At 39.6% G+C, this 26,251-nt stretch overlaps 1 protein-coding gene across 2 annotated transcripts; it reads right to left on the bottom strand.

The window, feature by feature from the left end:
- Positions 1-723: 723 nt before the first annotated feature.
- CNRIP1 (cannabinoid receptor interacting protein 1) lies at positions 724-23,455 on the bottom strand. 2 transcript variants are annotated; one of them, XM_060117728.1, is made up of 4 exons: positions 22,837-23,455; positions 20,595-20,745; positions 6,535-6,584; positions 724-1,733 (listed from the first exon to the last, which is right to left on the bottom strand). In XM_060117728.1, the coding sequence occupies exons 1-4, from the start codon at positions 23,013-23,015 to the stop codon at positions 1,589-1,591; spliced, it is 525 nt and encodes a 174-aa protein (XP_059973711.1). In that variant the 5' UTR covers positions 23,016-23,455; the 3' UTR covers positions 724-1,588. The 2 variants fall into 2 exon arrangements, with proteins under 2 accessions (XP_059973711.1, XP_059973712.1); XM_060117729.1 differs by lacking the exon at positions 6,535-6,584 and having other exon boundaries at positions 22,837-23,452.
- Between the last annotated feature and the right edge of the window lie 2,796 nt (positions 23,456-26,251).

Below are 26,251 nucleotides of genomic sequence, written 5' to 3' on the forward strand. Positions count from 1 at the left end.
CACCAAGAGCCCAAGCCTGTGCTAGCTTTGTAGCAGCCAGTAGAGTATTCCCTGTTTAATGGTCAGAATTGATCTATGAGTTAAGTGTGCTAATTCTACTCTGGGTATATCCCCCTCACCCTGCAACATAGATGGTGGTCTTGTAACAGAGAAGAACAAACCTGACTCCATATTGGATCTATTCCTTTAGCTCTAATCCTTGTGCTCTCTTGCCTGTGCTTTGTCATGCTGGTTCTGCACCTTTGGTAAAAGAATGTTGCCTATAGTCTGAAATATACAGGATAGCCATTCTCAAGGTTCTGACCTTTAAAAGTGGAACACTTTCCCAACCATAGCGAGATTAAAAAGTTGCAGAAGACAAAAAAACATTTGTTTTGTTGGAGGTTTACAGGAACATCGTGATCTGACCTACATGGACAGCTACAAGAACAAAGGATTCCGGCACCAAGAAGTTTGCAACAAACAGCCACACCGCCTCCCCTTTTAATATAAAAGATGCCTGAATTCTAATCTTTGGGACAGTAGTCCACCATCTTCCTGGTATGCTGGCTTTCCGAATAAAGTCGTTATTCTGTGCCCCTCCACCTCATCTCTTGATTTACTGGCCTGTCGTGTGGTGAGCAGTACCAGCCTGGATTCAGTAGCAATCTTAGTAGAGCTGGCCTGGAGGAGAGGTCCACCTGCTAGACAGATATTGCCCAAATTAAGAAGGCAAGTCAGGGATGATTTTCAATGCCTTTATTAAGAAATATCAAAAGTTGATTATAGTTCCATACACAGTTTTACAAAGTTCAAGTGAAGGGGAATGTAGGGAGGCCATCAGCATGCCTGTTTGGACACCACAGTCACTTGCCAAAGAGTTAACCCTGTCCCTTTGGTCACCTTGTTTAACAGTGGTCCACACAAGGCTCTTTCCCACTTCCACTAGGCCACAGCACAATACCTTACATTATTTGAGTTGTAATACGTTATAAACACTTCTTAAATATTTGTCCTTTTCTTTCGTCATTATTCTTCCCTGCAATAGCCGAGCTGTTTATAGAAAGCACAACACTGGAGTCCCATTGACTGCTGTTTGCATCACATTTTCACAAAGCCTACTTTGACACAGCTGGAAAACATCCCAAGTTACATGTTACCCTTGCACACTTGGGATGGAACCCAAGCACATTGTTATTTTTTATTTAACATTTAACAAAAAAGAAGGAAGCACTCAACTTGGAAACAAAACAGCACAGTCATTCGGTAGAAAAGTTAAGTGTGGGACACAGCCTGCGGATTCCACGGAGCTCCTCCAAGTGGCCACCAGCATGACCAAGAACTGGAGGCAGGAACACCAACACAGAATACAGAAAGGGAGTCTCTCGGGCAGGGTACATCATGATCTTTTATGTCAGGGACATTGCATCAGAGGGGAATTACACTTTTCAGAATAATCAGGACTTGTAGATAATTGGCACCCAATGGGAGACAGCAACGGAGTAGTGTGCCTTGGTGAAGGCTTGTGCTGGGTTATCTAAAAGTGGATCTCTGAAGAGACTGTCCAACAGCATCAGAAAGCGCCATCTTCAGAGGAAGGACTCCTTGTTCACCCACATGAGACTGCGGGTCTCATTGGGCTTGCATTCGTACTCGATGACGGAGAAGGGGCTTCCCCACTGGCAGTGATCTCGCTTGTGGTAATTGTAAAACTTGACCTGCCATACCGTCTCGAAGGTCCCAATGTCAGTGAACTGAGGGAAGAGAAACACGCCCCATCAAAACCTCATTCTGCCATGAGCAAACACAAGAGTTGATGTTCGTGAAAGAGATATAATAGGGAAGAACAAATCTGACTCCATATTAGATTTGTTTCTTTTACTTCAACCTTTGTATTCTATTGCTTTGGCTTCCAGTTAAGAATGTTGCCTATAGCCTGCAATATACAGGACAGCCCATTCTCAAGCCTCTGACCTTTAAGAGTACAACACTTTCCCATTCATATAAAAATAAAAAGTTGTAGAACAGAGAATAACATTTGTCTTGTTGGAAGTTTACAGGAATATCGTGACCTGACCTACGTGGACAGCTGCAAGAACAAAGGATTCCTGCACCAAGAAGTTTATACCAACCAACTCCCCCCTTCACCCCTGCCCCTCACCTTTTAGTATAAACGAAGCCTGGATTCTGACTGGGGTAAGATGTTTCTCTAGGACATTAGTCGGCCACCTTCTCAGTCTGCTGGCTTTCCAAATAAAGTTCCCCCAATAACTTGTCTCCTGACTTACTGCCTGTCATGCAGTGAGCAGAATGACTTTAGACTTAGTAACAGATGTACCATGTAATGAGGTGTAATCTGTGTAATCACTCCAGGCTCTTGTGGTCTGAAAGCTTAGGCCCTTACTCTAATGAACAATCTTCCTTTATTATGAGAGAGATTTTCCTGAAAAGCTGTCTGTAAACCATTTATTTCTCTATAAAATCTTATTCCCATCCCACTCATGGCATTTGTTATCATATTGCCTTTAATACAAATAACTCCCCAAATGTATCTGTTTCCCATATTTAGGTTCTGGAAACTTCTCTTAGAATCTCAGAATTTCAGAGGTTGCCACAGAAGGCAGATTGGGAAGAGAAGAGAGGGAATGGTGTTTAATGATTGTCTTTGGTTTCTTTTTTGAAAAATAGCTGTACAAAATAACATGTGCACAACAACATGAAACAAAAGCTACAACTGCCCTCCCATCGCTAATTTCAATTCCAGGGAAAACTATGTTATCGGAAGCATTTGTTTGTTGCAGACCCTACTTTAACCTTCAAATACTATTGAGTGTTTATAAGCCATGCCCATGTCTCAGGTTCTGATTTTACATTACCCAAAACCCTATGTGAGTACCTACTGTGTGCCTCGTACATAGAAAAATTTGTATAAGGTGTGATCCTTTGCTCTCGAGAAGTTTGCATTCTACTTCCAGAAGGTAGGCCCTGCAAACACTGCATGGAATTCTAGGGAGTCATGAGCACACAATTCTCATGTAGCTGAGAAGAGGGCACAGAATACCCTAGAGGCCATTGGGCAGGGGCTCAAGTGGCCTGTAGGGTAGCCTGACCCTGCCACTGCCTCCTGGAGCTATTTAGGGGATGTGGCAGTAAACAGCATGATGCCTGTCGTTATTTTCTCCTCTGACCCACCCCCCGTCATGGGAGGAGGCCAGGCCTGACTTAGCAGGGTTCTTAGCCTTGTCAGGAGCCAGAAGACATTGTGGGGGAGGGCTGTGAGCAACAGGAGCCTTATGCTTGCGGTTGCTACAGGAGGAGGGTGATCAGGTGCTCCCCAGATAGCCTTCCAAGATGCTCTCAAAATCATATCCTGCCCCATTGCCTCATCCTGCTAATCGGACCCTAAGACAAGGTATGGCTTGCCTTTGAGAAATCTGCTTGACCTGAAACAGTGGGTGATATACCTAGAGTCCACAAATCTTCTCCCAGGTAAGAAAATGAAGGATTTCTTTTTCAGAGTCATAGCTTAAAGACCTGTGCATACATATGCAGCTTTATTCACAAAAGCCCCAGCGTGGAATCAACCCAAATGTTTCATCCTTCACCTGGTGATAGATACATTTTGGTATATCAGTAAAATGGCTTTTTACTCAATAATAGAACATACTGATTCAGGCAGCAACAGTGATGGATCTCAAAGACATGCTGAGCAAAAGAATCTAGACCCCAAAGAATACATGTACTATATGATTCCATTTATATATATATATATATATATATATATATATATATATATATATATATATATATCCATATAATTTATAGTGATAGAATATAATCTATGCTGACAGGAAACATCTGTGGTTACCCAAGTTACCTGGGGTAGGAGGAGGGAATTGACGATTGATGAAAATGTGCAAGAGGGAACTTTTTGGGGTAATGGAAACATTTTACATCTTGATTGGGGTGGTGGTTACAAGAGTATATGTATGTGTTTGTTAAAACTCATTGATCAGTATACTTAAAATGGGTACATTTATTATATGAAAACTATACAACAAAGTTGATTAAAAATTAGAACTATGGATTTTTAGTGAGCAACAAGGAAACAGGTATTCTGAATACTGCCAATGGGAACTGAATTACATAGACTTTCAGAAGGGTAATTTGTATCAAGTAAAGGTGTGAACATACTTGGGTCCAGTAATTTCACTTATAATTTATCTTAAGAATACCACAGGGTTTCGAGTAGTGAAAAATTGAACACTAAATTTCCATCCTTAATTAATTATGGCATATGTGTATAGTGGAATACTATGTAACAATTCTAAATGTAAATATTTAATAAAATTTTTCTAGTATTCTATATTGTCACCTGAACTAAGCAGAGTACCAACAAGACTGTCTAGTGTTAATTCCATTAAAATTACACATGTTAATGCTGATGGAATAAGTTTTATTTTCTTCTATGTACTTATTTGTACTTAAAAAATTTAATGATTGAATTTTACTTTTATAATCAGAAAAAATGTTAAGCCAAATTGTAAGTATTTACAAGTATTACCAAATAGCTAATATCCTTAATATAAAATATTATATGAATTAACTAGTAAGAACTACTAAGAACATTTGGATAAAACTGGACAGTTCATTAAAAAATTGGCTAACATCTGAAAAATATTCAAATGTAATATTATTAGTAATTAAAGAAATACATACTTTACAGAGATATTATTCACCTATCAACTTAGCAAACATTTCCAAATACTGGAAGCAATTTAAGCATCCAACTTTAGGAAATTATTATGAAAATGGTGAAATATCTGTACTATGAATTTATACAATCACTAAACAGGAATTTAGTTTTAATGATGAGAGAAAATGATTACAATGTTAACAGAAAAAAGATTAAAACACTTTATATACATTATGAATTCAAATACACAAAATAAGATGTATAGAGAAAAGAAAATGAAAAAATATTAACAATAGCTCTCTAAGAAATTGTTTTTATATCTTTTCTACTTAGATTTTCTGCAATAAATAGTTACTTTTATAATCAGAAAGAATATTTTAAGTGGTGAAATGGATCTATCACCCCTGAAAAATTAACAAATATATCCCTTGAACCCTAGGGATTTAATACATTCTATTAAGGATACATATATGCTAATGAAAATATTACAACTTTGTTTACAATACGGTAATGGTGGTAATAATAAACTGATATCTCATTTTACAAATCACCAAGATGACTTATTATTATTTTTGACCAGCATAGGACACTGTACATTTTAAGTGCAACTGAATTAAGTTATAAAAATATTTTACAAACACCAGCTAAACTTTTGAGGGAGCAGCTTGATATCAGGCTAGGTAAGTGGAAAAGACAATACCTTTTCTGAAACAGATATAAATAAAAGTTGGTCACAAGAACAAACAAAGATGATCACGACCACAGGCAAAAAACAAAAACAAAAAGCCTTAAGGCACTACACTTAAACCTGAATGACCTTAAAATTAATAAAGTCTCAATCTAAGAGTTCTCAGTAACACAAGAGACCAAAATAGAAGTCTGTTGACAGCAAGTCACAGCTAAAGATATGGGATGCTTAGGTGCTTCTACTTTGTTTCTCTGTTATTAATGTTGGACCCAAGGTCTTATTCAAGTAAACTTAACTGCTGCTAAATAGGCATATGTCTTCCTCTCTCCCACACCTTAGTTGTTTTAACGTCCCATTAGCCTTCTTCCTATTCTTCCTTCTAGAGTTCTATTTCCTGGGCATCTCTCTACCTAACTCAGGATTTCTTCTCTTCTGGCTAAGAACAGATGTGCTATCCAAAGCTGATATTCCTCTTGAAGAACAGAGGAAGCAACTACAAGCTCTCCATTCCCTCCCAACCCATCTGTGCCTTCCAAGGAAAATTTACCCAGGCAGGCTCCCAGGTAATGCAATTATACATGGTGTAATTCTGTGCATTTAATAGCTCTTTTTAAAAATACAATTACTTTCACATATGTCATTCCACATTGGTGTTGTGACTGGTTTTAACATCTCATTCTAAGGATGAAAGAACTAATATTCAGAGAGGTTAAGTGAGTTGGCCTAGGTCTACATTGTGCAGCCAGCTAATGCTAGAAGCAGGTCAAGAAGCTAGGTTTCCTAATTCCTATCTAGAAACTATAATCAATGGACCAAATTATTTATATAAGCAAATGAGCTAAAAGGTACTGAACGGTTTTTCTTTTTTCTCCCTGAGTGAGAAGAACATCTATGAACTGTCGTGTGTAGAGCGCTTTAGGACACTACTATGGACTGAATGTTTGTAGCTCCCCAAAATTCATATGTTGAAGCCTTAATCCCCAATGTGATGGTATCTGGAAGTGGGGCCTTCCAGAAGTAATTAGGGTGTGAAGATGGAGCCCTCATGAATCGGATTAGTGTCCCTATAAAAATAGACACAAGAGGGATGATCTCTCTCTTTCTCTGCTTTCCTTCATGTGAGAACACAGCAAGAAAGCAGCTGTCTGTGAATCAGAAAGATTGTTCTCACCAGATACCAGGTCTGCTGATGCCTTGATCTTGGACTTCCAGCCTCCAGAACTGTGAAAAATAAATATTTGCTGTTTAAGCCACCCAGTCTATTTATTCTGAAACTGACACTCTACTACATACCTGGACATTTTATTTGCCTTAGTGTTCTTACAAGTTGCAAGGCTTGGTACACTTTTATTTCACAACCAATGTGAAAGAGAAACCATCAGCTTCCAAAGAGAGGAGACTCGTTTGTAGTGCTCAGTAACAAATGAGGAATCTGAAGAACTTGTTTTAAACAATTTCCATGGTGGTCTTACAACCAGATGCCCTAGAATCCCCAGAGTACTTCTCTCTACTCACCATTCCACCAAAATCCACTGGAGACATGTGAAATTCACCAAGAATAGAGTCACTTAGAAATCCACTGCCTTGGGAGCACAGAATGAGATTACATTGATAGAGACATGATGTTATTTCCTTAGTAAATAAAATCAGTATAAATAAGCATCTTGGGGCTTCCCTGGTGGCTCAGTGGTTGAGAGTCTGCCTGCTAATGCAGGGGACGCGGGTTTGAGCCCTGGTCTGGGAGGATCCCACATACCGCGGAGAAACCAGGCCTGTGAGCCACAACTACTGAGCCTGCGCGTCTGGAGCCTGTGCTCCGCAACAAGAGAGGCCGCGATAGTGAGAGGCCCGTGCACTGCGATGAAGAGTGGCCCCCGCTTGCCGCAACTAGAGAAAGCCCTCGCACACAGAAATGAAGACGCCACACAGCAAAAATAAGTAAATAAATTAATAAACTCCTAAAAAAAAAAAAGCATCTATGACTTTTACTGTGATGTGACCTTCCAATTCCTACTGGATTCCAAGCCTCTTTATTCCTGTACTGTTTGAAGTTTTAGTAGTAAATACATATTTTCCACTTCTCTTAGCTGAATAGATAGGACTAAAAGTTCTGGGTCTTATAAGTATGCTTAACTTTATAAGAAACTGTCAAACTTTTCTAAAGTGATTGAGCCGTTTTACATCCCTACCGGTAATATGAGAGTTTCAGTTGTTTTACAGACTCTGCAAAAGTTGACATTGCCGGTCCTTTTAACTGTAGCCCATCTATTGGTAAGAAAAAGAAAGGCAATAAACAGCAGAAACCCATGAAACAGAAAAAGGAAAACCAGTAAAGGAAAATTGATGAAACTAAAATCTGTTTGTTTGGTTTTTTTTGAAAATGTCTTCAAAATTGATAAACCCCCGCAAAACTGAGCAGGAAAAAGAAAGCAAGTTACCAATATTAGGAATGAAAGAGATGCTATCACAATTGATCCTATATTAGGAACAATGTGGGATCCTTAGATTAGGAACAAACTTATACTAATACATTGTTTAAAATGTACAAATTCTTTGAAAGACACAAGCTATCACTAAATCTCTAACTACTTAAGAAATTGAATTTGTAGTTTAAAATCTTCCCAGAAAGAAAATTTCAGGTCCAAATGCCTTCATTGATAAATTCATACATTTAAGGGAAAAATACCAGTTCTACGTAACAGAGGAAGGAACACTTCTCAATTCATTCTGTGAAGCCACTGTTACCCTGATACCACAACCTCACAAAGATATTATTACGAGTAAAGGAAAACTGCAGACAAAAATTCCTCATGGTTTTATGCATAAAATTTGCTTATAATTTTTATTTTTTGAAATATTAGTAAATAAAATCCAGCAAACACAATAAGGATATTACACTGGGACCAAGAGAGATGTATCCTTAGAACTCAAGGATGGTTAAATATTTGAAAATCTATGTAATTCACCATATTAACAAAATAAAGGAGAAACACCATGTAATCATATTAATAGATGCAGAAATCTATTTGGCAATTCTGTTTGGCATATTAATAGATGCAGAAATCTGTTTGGCAATTCAACATCCATTCATAATAAAAACTCGCAGCAAACTAGGAACAGAAGGAAAGTTCTTCAATCTGATTAAGGGGCACCAATAAAAAACCTATAGCTAACATCACCCTCAATGGTAAGAGACCGAGTCCTTCCTCTATAAGATGCAAATAAGGTAGCAAGAGCAGTTCTTACTATTCCTGTACAGCACTGTGTTAGCAGTCTTAAGCTAGTACCTTAAGGCTAGATGGAAGGAAAAAAAAAGGGGAAGTAATACTTTCTATTCACAGATAAACAACTGTTTGCAGAAAATACTATGCAATTAATAAGTGAATTCAGCAAGCTTGCAGGATCCAAAAATCAATTTAGAAAAATTATTATATTTCAGAAATACACTAGCACTGAACAATTAGTATTACTTTTAAATATTTGACTAATTTTGTAGGTGAAAACTGGCATTGCAATATTTGTATTTTTTTTTACCAATAGTGAAATTAAACTATTTTTATGTATTTACTGATCATCTGTATCTCTTCTGTGAATTGCCTCTTCATGTTTTTTGCTTATTTTTCAATTTTCCATGTCCTGTGGTTCTTTTCCTTACTGGTTTCTAAGAATTCTTTATATATTAAGCTACAGATTTTGCCAAAATACTAGAAAGAGCTGACATGAGGAACACCTTTTACTCTTGGGAATGCATGTGTAAGGCCACCGTACTGCGCAAACACAGCCTCACAAGAAGCTCATGTACCTCCCTGCCTTATTCCTCTAAACTCCCCCCAGTCGCCTACTAAAGAGACTATCATGAAGGCTACCATGATGCAGACAGAATCTCCACTTGGGCTCTCTCCTTGGAGGGACTGAGTGGAGAATTAGACACATTAAAATACAAGTCAGCACTGCTCTTTGAAGTGTGGGTGGAGAGCTTTTAGAGCTGGGTATCCTTAACTCCCTGTACCAGGGCCTCTGGAATCATGTGAATAGAGAGATCACTGCCACTAATCTAAGTCAGATGGCACTTGACTACTTCTTGAGTTCAGCTTCAGGGCTGCAGCACTGTCTGCATGGGCAGTGGCAAATCGAGGCAACACAGCTTAACCATCCATGTTACAAATAAGTTTTTCACCAACCATCGTTTGCCTTTTAATTTAAATTGCCTTTTAAGGAAAATTTAACTTTGTTTACAATGTTTAACAGGAATTTTACATTTATGTAATCAAGGTTTTCCATTTTCACCTTTGGATTTCTTCCATTTCTTTAAGGTTTAGATTAATTCTTTTCATTTTGATTTTTTACAAAGTTGACTTTTTACAGATAACCCTGGGATCCATCTGAAATATCTTTTTGAAGTATGGCATCCAGAAAGAACAGCAGTGATGTTTCCTCCAAATAGCCAATTATCCTAGCATCACTTAGTCAATGATTTATAAAAATCTGACAAACTACTCTGAGGTAACCTTAGACTCATAAGAAGTTGCTTTGGTGTACCTTTAATTCAGCTTCCCTTGCTGGATTCACCTACTTGATTAACTGCATTTACTTGGGGATCTCAAGACTTCCTTATTACCTGTGAAAGTGGTTGTGTCTGTAATTTACAATACTTAAGTCTGACAAAGGTCATAAAATAGTGTTAAAGCATATGTAAGGCTTTCATCACTAGAATGAAATTTTCACTTAACATTATAGCTGCTGACTTGATCAGGAAACCTTTTCTAATTTCAATTAATAATAATTCTAGGACTTCCCTGGTGGCGCAGTGGTTAAGAATCCACCTGCCAATGCAGGGGACACAGGTTCGAGCCCTGGTCTGGGAAGGTCCCACATGCTGCAGAGCAACTAAGCCCATGCGCCACAACTACTGAGCCTGTACTCTAGATCCTGTGAGCCACAACTACTGAGCCCGCACACCACAACTACTGAAGCCCATGCACCTGGAGCCCGTGCTCCACAACAAGAGAAGCCACCACAATCAGAAGCCCACGCACCACAACAAAGACCCAATGCAGCCAAAAAATGAATAAAAATTTAAAAAAATAATTCTAATTTCAATTGTAATAGAATCACATATTACAGATAAAATACAAATGCATGGCCAATGCTCAAACCAAAAGCTGTGCGATCACTGTTGGAACAATCATTCACCTGATTCTTCTAGAGTGGAAATTATATTTAAGAACTTAGGCTTTACTGCTGGGACTCATAAAATGCTAAATACCAGCTTAAATCTTTTGGAAAGTGATGTATAGTATAAACATATAAATCAAGTTTGAATATGAGGAAAGTTAAATCTCATAAAATCCAAAACTATGGGAAAACCAAAAGAGATGGTCAACTCTATGGAAAAAATAACCGTCTTCATTTTAAAAGAAGAAATCATAACAGAAAATGAAAAATTTTAATGTAATTATATTTCTACACAATGGAAAATAAAAATAAAGCGATAGTGAGAGAAATATGACAGATACAACAGATTGTTTATCTTTATTAGGAGTCTGTGATTTAAAAAAAAAATTTCCAACAGAAATATTGACGAAACATGAAAGAATAATATACACAAGAAGAAACAAAATTAAATTAACATGTAGAAATGTTCATTCTTGTGATAGTGAAAAGTAAATTAGAAAATCTATTTTTTTAAAGTAATTCTCAATGATGTCATAATTTTAACAAAGCCAGTAGACTTTATTGCTAGTAACATTGTAAAATAGTATGTACAACTTAAAAAAAAAAAAAAATACCCGAAAAGGCCATATGTGGGAAAAGCCATAAAGATTCAGTTCTTTTTTTTTTTTTTTTTTTTTTTGCGGTACGCGGGCCTCTCACTTTGTGGCCTCTCCTGTTGCGGAGCACAGGCTCCGGATGCACAGGCTCAGCGGCCATGGCTCACGGGCCCAGCCGCTCCGCGGTATGTGGGATCCTCCCAGACCGGGGCACAAACCCGCGTCCCCTGCATCGGCAGGCGGACTCTCAACCACTGCGCCACCAGGGAAGCCCAGATTCAGTTCTTTTGACCAAGTATTTTTACTCAGATTGAGGTAACTATATGCACAAAACTTTACATTATAGCACTTTTTATGATGGGACAATCAATATATCTAATATCTGGGTAAGAGTGTAATCATTATGATATATTGTGATAGAGTCTTATGTTACCCTTAAAATTATAAAAATGAATATGTAGAAAGTTGTACAAAATATGTATTAAAAACTCTTGCAACTACAGGATGTATATATGTGGAAGGTAATCTGAAAATGAGCCAAATCAAAATGTAGGGATTCCTGGTGTTTTAAAAGTTTATGCACATTTCTGTACCTTGTCATGATATTTTACAATATTTTAAGAAAATCATGCAAAGCCCTTGAAATGCTGGGATGCATCCCCACACTTCTCTGTGTGCCTGTGCCCAACCAGAAAGGAATCCTACATAAATTTGTAGGACTTCAGTCCTATTTGGTGTGATCCTAAATGACAGTATTTGAGAATCTGACTTTCTTCAGCAAATAATTAGTACCACACCCCTAAAGGTAAGTTTGTAATTTTCACACCATGTTAGGGCTGACGGTGGTCTTACTGATCAGATAGAGGAATCCACCTATTTGCATTGAGGAAACAGGCCCATTGAATTAAGGTTTGCCCGGGATCACAGTTAATTACAGAAGTAGATGGCATCCCAATACCTTCATAACTTCCAGTTATAATTCTGACATTCTAGACGTTTCCTCAGGCACCCATACCACTGATGTTTCCCTTGGTGAAGAATGTAAATTTAATAATCCACGAACTTGCTACTTAATTGATTGCATTTACCTGGATATTTCAATGTTTTGGTGTTGTCTGTGAGAGTGTGGTATGTTCATACTTTTTAAAACTTAAGTTTGAAATATTGGTAACTTAAAACATCGTAGGATAATGAGGAAGGCTAGCTGAAAGCTTCACCACTAGAATGAACATTTGAATTTAACATAAGAGCTGCTGACATGATCAGGAAACCTCTAATTTCAATTGTTTTCCTTAGAATCAGCCTATTACAAATAAGATACAAATGCATGGCCAATGCTCAAACCAAACGCTGTGTGATCATTGTTGGAACAATCAACTATCAATCACCTGCTTCTTCTAGAGTGGAAATTATATGGAAGAATCTAGGCTTTACTGTTGGGACTCAGGATTCATTAGTTACAGCGTAGAGACCCTTGTCACTACAACATCCTCCCAAAGCATCTAAAGGCTCTCCAACCTTTTAGCAGGTGCTGGACAGGCAATCCAGACTTATGGTGAATAAGAAAATCTTTCGTTTCATGACTCAGTCTAAATCATTCTCACATTAAAAAAATACCTTTGTTTCATTCTCATTCAAAATAATGTAGAAGTTCTCACTTTAGAGATCCAATTAATAAGTGTTTAATTGAGTTCTTTCTAAAATAAGTTAATCTTCCTCCCTAGGGTTCTGTTTACACCTATAGCAAAAGAAGTATGACTCCACCCTTCTAAAACCAGAGGAACTTATACCTCTGGTCCCCTCAGCCCATACTGGCTCCAGGGAGAAGGTGGGGAGGTCTGCTCTCCTGATCTGTGACCACCTGGAAGATGGGGTACAGTCTCATATATGGTGACCACCTCTGCACTTGACCCAGTGCTCAGTACCAGTTCAGTGAAAGTATTAACAACTTAAAGTTAGCTCATTGGCCCTTGGGCTCTCATTAAAATTCTGACAGATGGCCAATAGGCACATGAAAAGATGCTCAACGTCACTAACTATTAGAGAAACGCAAATCAAAACTACAATGAGGACCACTTCATACAGTCAGAATAGCCATCATTAAAAAGTCTACAAATAACAAATGCTGGAGAGGGTGTGGAGAAAAGGGAACCTCTGTACAGTTGGTGAGAATGTAATTGGTGCAGCCACTATGGAAAACGGTATGGAGGTTCCTCAAAAAACTGAAAATAGAACTACCATATGATCCAGCAATCCCACTCCTGGGCACATACCCAGACAAAACTATAATTTGAAAAGATACATGCACCCCTATGTTCATAGCAGCACTATTTACAATAGCCAAGACATGAAAGCAACCTAAATGTCCATCGACAGATGAATGGATAAAGAAGATGTGATATATATATATACATTCATACATACATACACACAATAGAATATTACTCAGCCATCAAAAAGAATGAAATAATGCCATTTGCAGCAACATGATGGACCTAGAGATTATCATACTAAGTGAAATAAGTCAGAAAGAGAAAGACAAATACCATAAGATGTCACTTATATGTGGAGTCTAAAGTACTATACAAATCAACATACCTATGAAACTGCAGACTCACAGATATAGAGAACAGACTTGTGGTTGCCAAGCAGGAGGGAGAGTAGGGGAGGAAAGGAATGGGGGTTTGGGATTAGCAGAGGCAAACTATTATATACAGGATGGAAGAACAACAAGGTCCTACTGTAGAGCATGGGGAACTATATTCAATATTTTATGACAAACCATAATGGAAAAGAATATGAAAAAGAATATATATATCTATATATATGTATAACTGAGTCACTTAGCTGTACAGAAGAAATCAACACAACATTGTAAATCAACTATACTTCAACAAAATTTAAAAAAATAAATAAAATTCTAATAACTTTATTTTTTTATTAATTAATTTATTTATTTTTGCTGTGTTGGGTCTTCGTTTCTGTGCGAGGGCTTTCTCTAGTTGTGGCAAGCGGGGGCCACTCTTCATCGCGGTGCGCGGGCCTCTCACTATCGCAGCCTCTCTTGTTGCAGAGCACGGGCTCCAGACGCGCAGGCTCAGTAGTTGTGGCCACAGGCCTAGTTGCTCCGCGGCATGTGGGATTCTCCCAGACCAGGGCTCGAACCCGTGTCCCCTGCATTAGCAGGCAGATTCTCAACCACTGTGTCAACAGGGAAGCCCTCTAATAACTTTAGTATTTGCAGTTCTGCTTCGAGTTAATAATTCCTTTCAACTCTAATTACATATGCTATTGTCAATACACTACAGTAGAAGGATACTTACTTGATTTAAGAGATTTATTTTGATCCACTAGCCCTTTGTTGGATGTGTGATTTTCAAATATTTTCCTAGAAGTCTAAAAATACCTTTTAAAATGTGTTTCTGTACAAATGGATGATTTCCTCAGAAAAACAACTAAAATTGACTCAATAAAATCTTCAAAGCCCCCCAAAGGCAAACATTATGGACTAAGTTGAAAGTTAGGGATATTCCTTCCAAATACCATTATTTTGGATCCTGACTTTTATGGGGAAATTCTGTCAGACTTTCAAGTAACAGCTAAATCCTATGCTATGTAAATTGTTTCAGAGCACAAACTATGAAAATGCGCCCAATTCATTTTATTAAGTTATTAACCCTAACACCACATCTTAAACGGTGAAGAACCTTCTAATTGTCCTTTGCCTATCTCCCCTTCCAATCTACATATTGCTACTAGACCAATTTTAACAACATGCAAATCTTGTCACATTACCAGGAACTGGAAGTCCTACATTGAAATGTTTTTAAAAATGGGGAATTGGTGGGTGAAACTTACATAGAGAATTATAAAATCCGACAAAATATAAACAAAAACTATTTGAAGGCTTTAAAAAGCAACTAAAATCAAGACAGAAACCAGAGTTACCCTTGAAAGATCTCAACTATAACAGTTAAGAATTGTCCGTGTGGCTTTTTGCTTGAGGGTACTCCCCAATCCCCCGGCAGTTCTGGCCCAAGTAAATGGCAGCTTTATCTGCGAGAAGTGGCAGAAGAGAGTGTTCAGGGCTGGCAGAGCAGCTGGAAATTTAGGGAGAAAATCCTGGAAACAAGAGAGCTATGGAAGAGGTGAGACCCAAAATCTGACTATAACTCTGCCATAACTCTTCCCTAACTGCTTGTATGGGGTGGTGGGAGGGGACTTTTTCTGCTTGACTCTTTTTTTTTTTTTCTTTTCCAAACAACAGAAGTTTATTGTCTCACAGTTTGAAAGGTTAGATGTCCCAGATCAAGGTGTCAGCAGGGTTGGTTTCGTCTAAGAGAAGAATTTATTCTTGAAAGAGAAAATTATGCTGAATAAGATTTGTAAGTTCACTGTTTTTTTTGTGGTTTTTTGTTTTGTTTTTTTAATTGAATGCATTCCCAAACCTGAGAAGTTGGAGCCTTACTGGTTTGAAAGTGTCAAAGCAAAGGGCTCAGGACTGGCAGAGCAGCTGGAAATTTAGAGGAACCTCAGGGTGGATGGATCCCAAAATCTTAGTATAAACTGTCCAATTCCTTGGCTGACTGCTAAACTCCACTGGAACAAGGGAACCAGGCTAGAAAAGCAGCAACTGGAAGTTGAAAAAAATTAAGCAGAGATATCAGCTGCTACCCTGCTGAGAAGACAGAATTTGTAGTTTGAGTTCAGCAATGTTACTGCGTGCTAGAATTTAAAAAGAGACTAATCCTCAGAAGAATAAAAGAAACTAGAATCAATAATATATTATCTACAATGTTTAGTTTCTAATCAAGTATTATCAAACATGTAACAAAACAGGAAAGCATGACCCACATTCAGGAAAAAAAAGTCATTCCTACTCTAAATGGGGCCAGATACTGGATCTACCAAACAAGTATTTCAAACCAGCAATTATAAATATGCTGAAAGGAGTAAAGGGGCACATGGTCTCAATGAGCAAACACAGGGAATCTTGAGCGATGGAAACTATAGAAAATACAAATAAAAAACTCTAGAGCTGAAAAATACAATGACAGAAAAAATTTCAGAAAGTAAGCACAAGAGTAGCCTGGGAATGGCAGAAGAAAAAAATCACTGAGCTTGAGTATACATCAATAGAAATTATCTAATTTGAAGAACCAATTTTCTTTTCTTTTAGAAAATTGGACAGGACTGTAAAGATCTGTGGGATAATACCAAGCTGTCCAATGTGTAACTGAGGAACTACAAGAAAAGAATAAAGTTGAAAAGAAATTTGAAACAAAATAACAGTTAAAAAGACCAAAATTTGGAAGAACACTAACTTACAGATTCAAGAAATTCAGTGAGCCCCAAGAAGAAAAGATTCAAAGAAATGCACACTTAGGTGCATATAGTCCAACTATGGAAAACCGAACTGTACAATATACAAAGAGATCATTTTACTCTGTGTGTATATGTGTGTGTGTGTGTGCATAGCCTCAATTAAAATACCTTAATGCAAACAAAAGAAGGAAATAAATAATTAAGATAGGATCAGGGGACTTCCCTGATGGTCCAGTGGTTAAGACTCCAGGTTCCCAATGCAGGGGAGCTGGGTTCGATCCCTGGTCGGGGAACTAAGATCCCACATACCACAACTAAGCCCATGCGTTGCAACAAAGACACAGCACAGCCATAAATAAACAAACATACAAATAAAAACTAACTTTAAAAAAAGGATAGGATCAGAAATCAATGAAACAGAAAAATGGGCCAGTGGAGCATATGAAAACAAAGCTGGGTTTTTGAAAAAGCCAATAAAATTGATAAATCTCTAGCTAGACTGGTTGGTGGGGGAGAAATGGCAAATTATTAATATCAAGAATGAAAGAGTGGACATCATTAGAGATCCTAAGACATCAAAAAATGGTGGAGGATTATTACCAACAACTTTGTGCCAACAAATTTGACAATTTAATTGAAATAAATGAATGATATCAAAGACCAATTACAAAAATTAACTCAAGGGACTTCCCTGGTGGCACAGTGGTTAAGAATCCGCCTGCCAATGCAGGGGACATGGGCTCGAGCCCTGGTCCAGGAAGATTCCATATGCCACAGAGCAACTAAGCCCGTGCGCCACAACTACTGAGCCTGCACTCTAGAGCCCACGAGCCACAACTACTGAGCCTGTGTGCCACAACTACTGAAGCCCGCACGCCTAGAGTCCATGCTCTGCAACAAGAGAAGCCACCGCTATGAGAAGGCTGTGCACCGCAACGAAGAGTAGCCCCCGCTCACTGCAACTGAGAAAGCCCGCGTGCAGCAACGAAGACCCAATGCAACCCCAAATAAATAAATTTATTAAAAAAGTTAACTCAAGAAATAAAACCTGAATAGCCCAATATCAATTCAGGAAATTGAATTTGTAACTAAAAACCTTTAGACAAAGTGAAATGCATGCTTTTATTGGTGAATTCTATCCAACATTAAATAAGAATAATATTAATTCTATACAAACTCTTCCAGAAAACGGTAGAGTGAACAACTTTCCAAATAATTTTATGCAGCTAGTATTATTACTCTGATACCAAAAACCAGATAATGACAAGAAAAGAAAACCATAGACCAATATTCCTCAGGAACACAGATATAAAATCCTCAATAAAATGTTAATGAGGGACTTCCCTGGTGGTCCAGTGGTTAAGAATCTGCTTTCCAATGCAGGGGACGCAGGTTTGATCTCTGGTCGGGGAACTAAGATCTCACATGCCATGGGGCAACTAAGTCCGTGCGCCACAACTACAGAGCCCAGCCGCAACGAAGAGCCCATGTGCCACAACTAAGACCCAATGAAGCCAAAAATAAATAAATAAATATTTTTTAAAAAAAGAAAAAAAATGTATCATACATAGGAAAGCTTAGGGATGCTACAAAAAAGACCCCGAACAACTATTAGGACTAATAAGTGAAATTAGCAAGGCCTCAGGATTCTAGATGAATATAGAAAAAATCAATTTTACTTCTATATACTAATAACCACTATTTATAGTAGCATTTAAATATGAAATACTTAATGATAAATTTAACAAAGTATGTATAACATCTGTACAGGGAACACTGTAATACATTATAGAGAGAAATTAAAGAAAACCTAAATAGGCAGATATATTCATGTATCAGAAGGCTCAATAGTAATGTGTCAAATCTTTCCAAACTGGCATATAGATTTAATGCAAACCCAATTAATACCCCAATTTTTGGAGAAATTGACAAGCTCATTCTAAAATCTATATAACAATGCAAAGGGCCTAGAATAGTCAAAATAACTTTGAGTAAACAAAGAAGGAAGATTTAGGCTATCTGATTTAAAGACTACATTATAGACCATGAAACAAAATTGTTTTGGCTCTTCTAGGTCTTTTGCAATTCCAAATTTAAAAGACTGATATATAATTAAGTATGTAAAGTAACTGGAATTCTCATGCATTGCTGGTTGAAATATGAAATGGTACAGCAGTCTGGATATTTCTTATATGGTTAAACATGTACTTACCATGTGACTCATCAAATCTCCTCTTAGGTATTTACTCAACAGAAGTGAAAACATCCTCACTCTAAAACTCATACTCAAATATTCATAGCAACTTTATTCATAACCTCAAAAGCTGAAAACACCCCAGCTGTTCATTTATTGGTGAAGGGACAAATAAACTGTACTATATCCTTCCCATGGAATACTACTCAGTGATAAAAGGAACCAACTATTTATATGACAACATTATGCTACAACATTATACATTATACAAGAACATTATGCTAAGTGAAAGAAGTCAGGCACATTGCTACGATTCTATTTACATGAAATTCTAGAACTGTTAAAACTAAGTTATTGAGACAAAAAGGTCAGAGAGGGCTAAGCCTGGGGGCATTGATTACAGATGGGCATGGAGGAATTTTTGGGGATGACAGAAATGTTCTATATTTTTGTTGGGGTGGTGATTATACAGTAGTTAAAATCTATGTAACTGAATACTTTAAATTGGTGTATTAATGTATTTACATACAATTTATATGTAAATTGCTTATCAAAGTTGACTTACAAACCTTCAATGAGTTCCCACAGGCATTAAGATAAATTCAATAAGGAAAGAAGGTCCTGTAACATCTAAACTCTACTTTCTTCTCCAGCTTAATCTTTATTTTTTTTAATTTTAAAAATTTTTATTGGAGTATAGTTGATTTACAATGTTGTGTTAATTCCATCTTAATCTTGAGTCAGTCTCTGCCTCACTGTCTGCTCCAGCTATATAGGGCTTCTACTCATTCATTGAAACACATTCTGCTCTCCCCCAGCTCTTGATCATTGTACCTCCTTTTTCCTCAAGTGCTCCCTATTCCCTCAACTCTTACATATCTTTAGTTCTTTCTCAAGAAAGCCATCCCCTAAATCTTGAGCTAGACTAAGACCCCTGGTATATATCCCAAGGGTACCACTACTGTTTCAGTACGTTTTGTATAATAACAATTATCTACTTTATTATTGATAATCATGTATAAAGTATGTTTTCCTCCTCTAGATAAGAAGCCCCATGAAGCCAGGGATATCTATTTTGTTCACCACTCTTCTTCCAGTGCCTGATATATATAGGAAATCCTTATATATTTGCTGATAAATCAACCAAACAAAATTTAAAAACCCTAAATGAAATACTAGCATATTGAATGTAGTAATATATTACAAATAATAAATGACATTAAGTAGGGTTTATTTTAAGAAATAAAGGGAAGTTTAGTATTTCAAAGTATATTTTATATTTATTCCATTAATTTATCAAAGGAGAAAAACTATCTCCGTAGATGGGAAAAGGAATTAGAAGAAATTCAACACACCTCCCAATTAAAAAAAATACCTCTTAGTGAACTAGAAACAGGATGCTTTAACATAATAAATATTTGAAACTAACATTGTGTCTAACAGTGAAACCCTGGAGATAAGGATTACCACTATTTGTAGGCAACATTATTCTAGAAACATTAGCCAATGCAGGAAGGCCAGAAAAAAAAAATCAAAAAATGACACAATTATATGTAGATTATGACTGTCTACCTGAAAAACCCAAGATCATCGAATGAAGAATTTTAGTAAACAAATTCAGTAAGGTGACCAACTACAAAATACACAAACACATACTGTAAAAGCAATGTCTTTAAAACAATGCAGCTTTGGTGTAAGTGTAGACAGAACAATGGAACAGATTACAAAAATGTAGGGAGAGACTTAAATTTTTGCCACATAAGAAATTACTATGAAACTGATCACTGGAGAAGCATGGATCATTTAATTAATTGTACTTGGACATTATGAACAAATATATTCGAATATGAAACCATGAATTGAAATAATGTTTCATATTTTCTTTTCCATGGTTTCCACTTGCCCTGGCACCACACTCCAACAATCCCAAGTAGGCCTTACCGGCATGGTGATCTGGATGGGCTGCCGTTCTCCACTCTTGGTTGGGGCCACACCTTCTGTGTCATATGTTCCTGTATATACGATTCTGTCCCCATCAGGCTCTTTAGACTTCAGTTCCAGTGGGACAAGCACACCACCAATGGAAATGTTCCTGCAATGGACTTGAGTTGACCACATATGGTAGGAATTAGCTTAGGCACCCTGTCCTGGTCTGAACCACAACTCCAGGCAGAAACCCCATAGGGTGTGGCTAACGGAGACACTGTGGTGTGGCAGAAAGTTCTGAGAGTTTAGGGGGCTTGACTTCCCCAGCTAACCAGTCATGTGACGCCAGGTCAACTACTTAATCTCTCTGGATTGACATCAGTATTCTCATCCAAAGTACTTGCACAAGGCTGAGTTAGGCTCTGTCAGTGGTCTTCCTCTTTAGTTTCTCATCTGTGGAGCTATTAAAAACCTACCTATACCCACCCCATCTCAAACTGCAGAGAATAGGATTCAATTGGTCTGGGGTGTGGTTTGGGCACTAGAAAATTTATTTTAAGGTTGCATAGGTGATTCTAATGCACAGGTAGGATTGAGAACCACTGAATTAATTCTCTAATGGTTTTTTCTTCTGTTCCAACAGTCAGGGGTCCCATAATTTGGGGTACTCTTCCTCAAGCCAGCCACACACCAAAAATTCTCACTGGCATCATTTCTTCATGTTAGGGTAATGGTTCTCAAAGTGTCATCCCTGGACTAGCAGTATCAGTATCACCTGCCAACTATTAGAAAGCAAATCCTTAAGCTCCGCTCTAGATGTAGTAAACTAGAGTTTACTACATCTAGGATGGGGCTCAGCCATATGTGTTTTATTGAGCCCTCCAGGTGATTCCGATGTAGACTCAAGTTTGAGAATCACTGGGTTAGGGCACTGAAAAACTTTGATAAAATTAAAGTGTAACAAAAAAAATAGTTTTATCATTAACACAAATTTGTTTTTAGATTAACTTGAAAAATAGAGAACTATCCTGAAGGAAACAGAACAGATAACTTGGTAGAAGGGGTTGCCAGGAAAAAAGGGAAAGAAAAAGTCTGGATTATAACCAGATGCACAGAACACTGGGGAATGTGAGGATAATGGGTGCTTGGAGCTGTCAGTGATGAGGACAAGTAAATGGACCAAGAGCATTAGACACAACTCAGGTCTGACTCTAGGTCGTTCAGTTGGAGCCTGGCACCTAGAAGGCCAATACAAGTTTGTTGAATTAACAACTACTGGAGGACACGTAAGCTATAAAAGGTGTCAGGTGGATTCAAAGCCCTCTCCACCCCACCTCCCAAGCTCAGCAAATGGTAGATACAGTATAGGATGGTTTATTTCCTCTTTCCACACTAGACTTCACACCATGCTTACGTGGAAGCTGAGAGGTAAAGGATTCCAGCCCTGGACACTTCCCCATAAGCTACTGCACCCTCCTACACTGACTTTCCAGCCAGAGCCTACTGGATGCATCAACCTCTGGTAGCAGAGAAGAGATAAACCCTGCCACGAATAAATAAGTATAAAAAAAAAAACCCATCCTTTTGTTGTCAGGATGTTGCTAATCACCGGCTGAACAGACAATTCGGGAGAAAAAGAAAAACACCAGGCAAGGAAAACCGGGAAACTAGGCCTAAGCAGAGGAGGCTGCCTTCCGTCTTGCTCTTCCAGCCCCGGGGTCCCAGGCTCATAAGGGTTGATGGAGGAGTGGGGAGCATCCCTCAGGGAGCCCCAATAATCACCCGCCCCCGACTTTCCACCTCATTCCTCAGCCTTTCTCCTTCCTTCAGCCTCACAGAACGGGGCAGAGGAGGACCGGGATTGCGGTAAGTGAACCCCGCGGCGAGCTTCTCCCCTCTGCCCCACCCCGGCCGCCTGAGGGTCCGCGCCGATGGCTGCACAGGAGGGATGAAAATTTTACAAGGAAAGAAAAAGCCCCCAAACCCCTGGCTTCCTGTCGCTGTTTTAAACATCCCACCCCGCGAGGCGTGGAGGGAAGCGAGAACAGCAGAGAGAGTAGTGTAAGGCAGGGGACGGGACCTAGGGTGCAGGGAGCTGACCTTATACACCCCCCTCCCCCCCGCCAACCTCCTGGGACCGCTGGGCGCGGTGCGAGGCAAGAGGTGCCCAGGAGAGGCTCCGGCTGTCCCGGGGGCCTCGGTCCACCCCGCGTACCCCAAGTGGGGCCGGTCAGCCGCTGCGCGCGCCCGCACTCACTCGACCTGCAGCGTGGTGGGCTTAATCTTCACCTCCACCTTGTAGGAGGAGCCCGTGAGCAGTTTGATGGTGCGGTTCTGGCCGAAGCGCTGCCCGTCCACCTTGTAGAAGACCGGGCCGTCGTTAGGCTGGATGCGCAGCGCGATGGAGAGGCGCACGAGGCCCGGCAGGTCCCCCATGGCTGGGCGCGGGCGGGCGAGCGGGCGCGGCGGCTCCGAGGGGCGGAGGACTGCGCTGGCTGCGACCCGGCGGCTAGAGCGCGGTGGGCGGAGAGGAAGCGCGCGGAGGGAGAGGGAGGTGGTGGAGAGAGGCTGCGGCTAGGAGCCCGAGCTGTCGCGGCCGTCAGCCCCGGCTTCCGAGGAGCAGCTCCCGAGGCTGTGACCCCCTGCCCGCCTTGGCGAGGAAGCGCGCCCCAGGGACAGCTCCGATGTCCCGAGCTCCACCATCCCCCGCTTCCCGTGCCTCGCCCTCCGCGCACCAGGGGGCTCGCTCCGGCCCGCAGGCCGCGGGCTGCTCAGCGCAGCTGGGTGGGAGAGAGTTAATCCTGTTTACGCACTACAATCCCCTCCAGATGGGGAAGAGGACATTTTGACTCCTCCTAGAGCGGCGCGGGGCGGGGGGAGGAGAGGATTGGGAGGGAGGGGTAGGTCCTAGGTTTAAGTGACACTACACCAAAGGGCGAGACCTCGGAATCTGGACACCCCCTCGGTCAGCGAAGGACTGCGGATACCATTGCTCGCAGATCGAGCTCCAACCAGGCAGGAGGAGGCTGAGAGGAGAAAGGGAGACGGGAAGCGGGGCAGGAAACCGTTAGCCAGTGACTTTAATCTCAGGAAACATGTCTTTCCAAAGCTTAGGGGACATGGCTGAGGGAAGGCGCAATTCCATCTAATGTGGACTGCACGCCATGATGAACTAGGAATGTGTGCAAGAAAAAGAAAATAACTAATATATATTCAAGGGGCTACATCTTCTCATGGGTGTTTATTTCCATTATGCATATCCTTGTCTCAAGAATGACACCGTGTAATGAATCACATATATTTACACAGATCTTGTAGGATGAGCTATTAACCCTGTCACAGGTAACTGGCATGGCTCTAAGGCATACATAGGTGGTGACAGTGGCCAAGGGGAGGGATCGGTCAAAAGATTAATGGCAGGGCACCCGGTGCGACACCCGCAGAGTTTAGGTTTGCATATTAAGCATGAAGTCAGTTGACAGCTGGCGATTTTGGAGACAAGGGGAAACCAAGGGTGTTATGGCTCCACTGGGAATGACTTCAGATAGTGGAGCGTGATCACCTGCTTCAGCACCACCTGGTGGATAGTACCAGGGCCGGTGAGCTCACCTGGGGAATGGAGAAACGGGTTAGTGAGGACGAATGGGTAGGGATGCGTCTATGTGATGGTTTTTGTTTACTCAAGGTAGTACTACTTTTCTTTAGAAATAGCATCATCTCGAAGGTGTGATTTGTCTCTTGGAAATGTTTTTCTCATCTGTAAAATGGAGGGGGGGAAGCAGATGCTATCTTTTTTGGTAGGGTTGTGAGAATCAAATGAGAGAATACACATTCCAGTGCCTGACTCTAATATTTGCAATTATTAATAGGTGGAAATGCAAATGGTCGATAAGCATATGTAAGGATGCTCACCATCGCTAGCAGAAGAGCCACAGGAATGCAAATTGAATCAGTAATATCAAACTATTTGGCCTATCAGCTTGGCAAAATTTTAAAAGACTTAAAATTCAATGTTGGTAAAGATGTAGGGAAATCAGCCCTCTTACAAGTAATCTGATGAATTTATTAAAATTAAATTAAACCATATATATGTGTATATATCTATATCTGTCTATCTATATATCTTGAGTCAGAAATCCTACTTTAAAAACCCTGCCCTTCTGGGCTTCCCTGGTGGCGCAGTGGTTGAGAGTCCGCCTGCCGATGCAGGGGACATGGGTTTGTGCCCCGGTCCAGGAGGATCCCACATGCCGCGGAGCGGCTGGGCCCATGAGCCATGGCCGCTGAGCCTGCGCGTCCGGAGCCTGTGCTCCGCAATGGGAGAGGCCGCAGCAGTGAGAGGCCCGTATACCACACACACACACACAAAAAAACCCCAAAAAACCCCCTGCCCTTCAAAAGAAATAAAGGCATCATTACATTGTATATAATTGGATATATGTAATTGTAATATGGGTGTTTATTGCAGCATTGATTGTGAAAATCAAAACCAAGCATAAACTGAATGCTAACCAATGAATAAATGGCTAGAAAAGTTCTCATATACACATACTATAGGATTTATGCCACTGTTAAAAATAAATTGTATGTTCTATTGGCAAACATGTATATTTAAAGCTATTAATGATAAAATTGGGGCAGCTACACAGTGGCAAACTGTGGAAGCCTGAGGGCAGGCATTTTTGCCTGTGTCATTCATTGCTGTATCCCTAGAATACACAGAATAGTGCCTGGCACATAGTAGGTGCTCTGCAAATATTTGTTGAATTGAATTTCTGTCCTTGTTTTAAACATGTCCTTATGTGTTTTTTTCCCTATCTTGAAAAGTAATTATGTCCATATGATTTATCTGGAATAATGTAAAGAGAAAAAAATCTAATTGCAAATAATATCTGTAGTATGATGGTATTTTTTTTTTTTTTTTTTTTTTTTTTGCGGTACGCGGGCCTCTCACTGTTGTGGCCTCTCCCGTTGCGGAGCACAGGCTCCAGATGCGCAGGCCCAGCGGCCATGGCTCACGGGCCCAGCCGCTCCGCGGCATATGGGATCCTCCCAGACGGGGGCACGAACCCGTATCCCCTGCATCGGCAGGCGGACTCTCAACCACTGCGCCACCAGGGAGGCCCATGATGGTATTTTAAAACACTAAAAAATTTAAACCATATAAATTTGTATATGTTTTCTTAGCACTTTAAAAAGAATTAGAGGGTATACAGCAAACTTAACCTCAATTACTCTGGTGGTTGGGGACTAGAAAGAGGATGATACCCTTTTGGAATTGTTTTAAAGTCTTTTTGAAATTTCACTTTTTTATTAACTTTTTGTTCAACAATCCCACAGTCTCTGGTCAGCTTCCACCTGTGTATTGAAGAGAGTGTTGAACATGGAGTAAGAGGACTTCAGTTTGAATCCTGGCTCAGCCACTAACTGGTTTCTTTATGCAAGGCACTGGAATTTTTACATTTCGATTTTTATTTTTTAAAACACTTCCTTCCCAATGTCGTGAGACTTAAATGAGAAAATGGAAAGCATTTGAAAAAATAAGTTACTTTTCAAATATGAGGTGTTACAAATGCTGGGCAACTTACATTAGGAATAACATTTTCAGAAGATAAAATGCAACTTAAAATGGAATTAATAAATATCAAATTAACAGGAAAATTTCTCATCAT

The sequence above is a fragment of the Mesoplodon densirostris genome, chromosome 14 (assembly GCF_025265405.1).
Source record: "Mesoplodon densirostris isolate mMesDen1 chromosome 14, mMesDen1 primary haplotype, whole genome shotgun sequence".
NCBI lineage: Eukaryota > Metazoa > Chordata > Mammalia > Artiodactyla > Ziphiidae > Mesoplodon > Mesoplodon densirostris.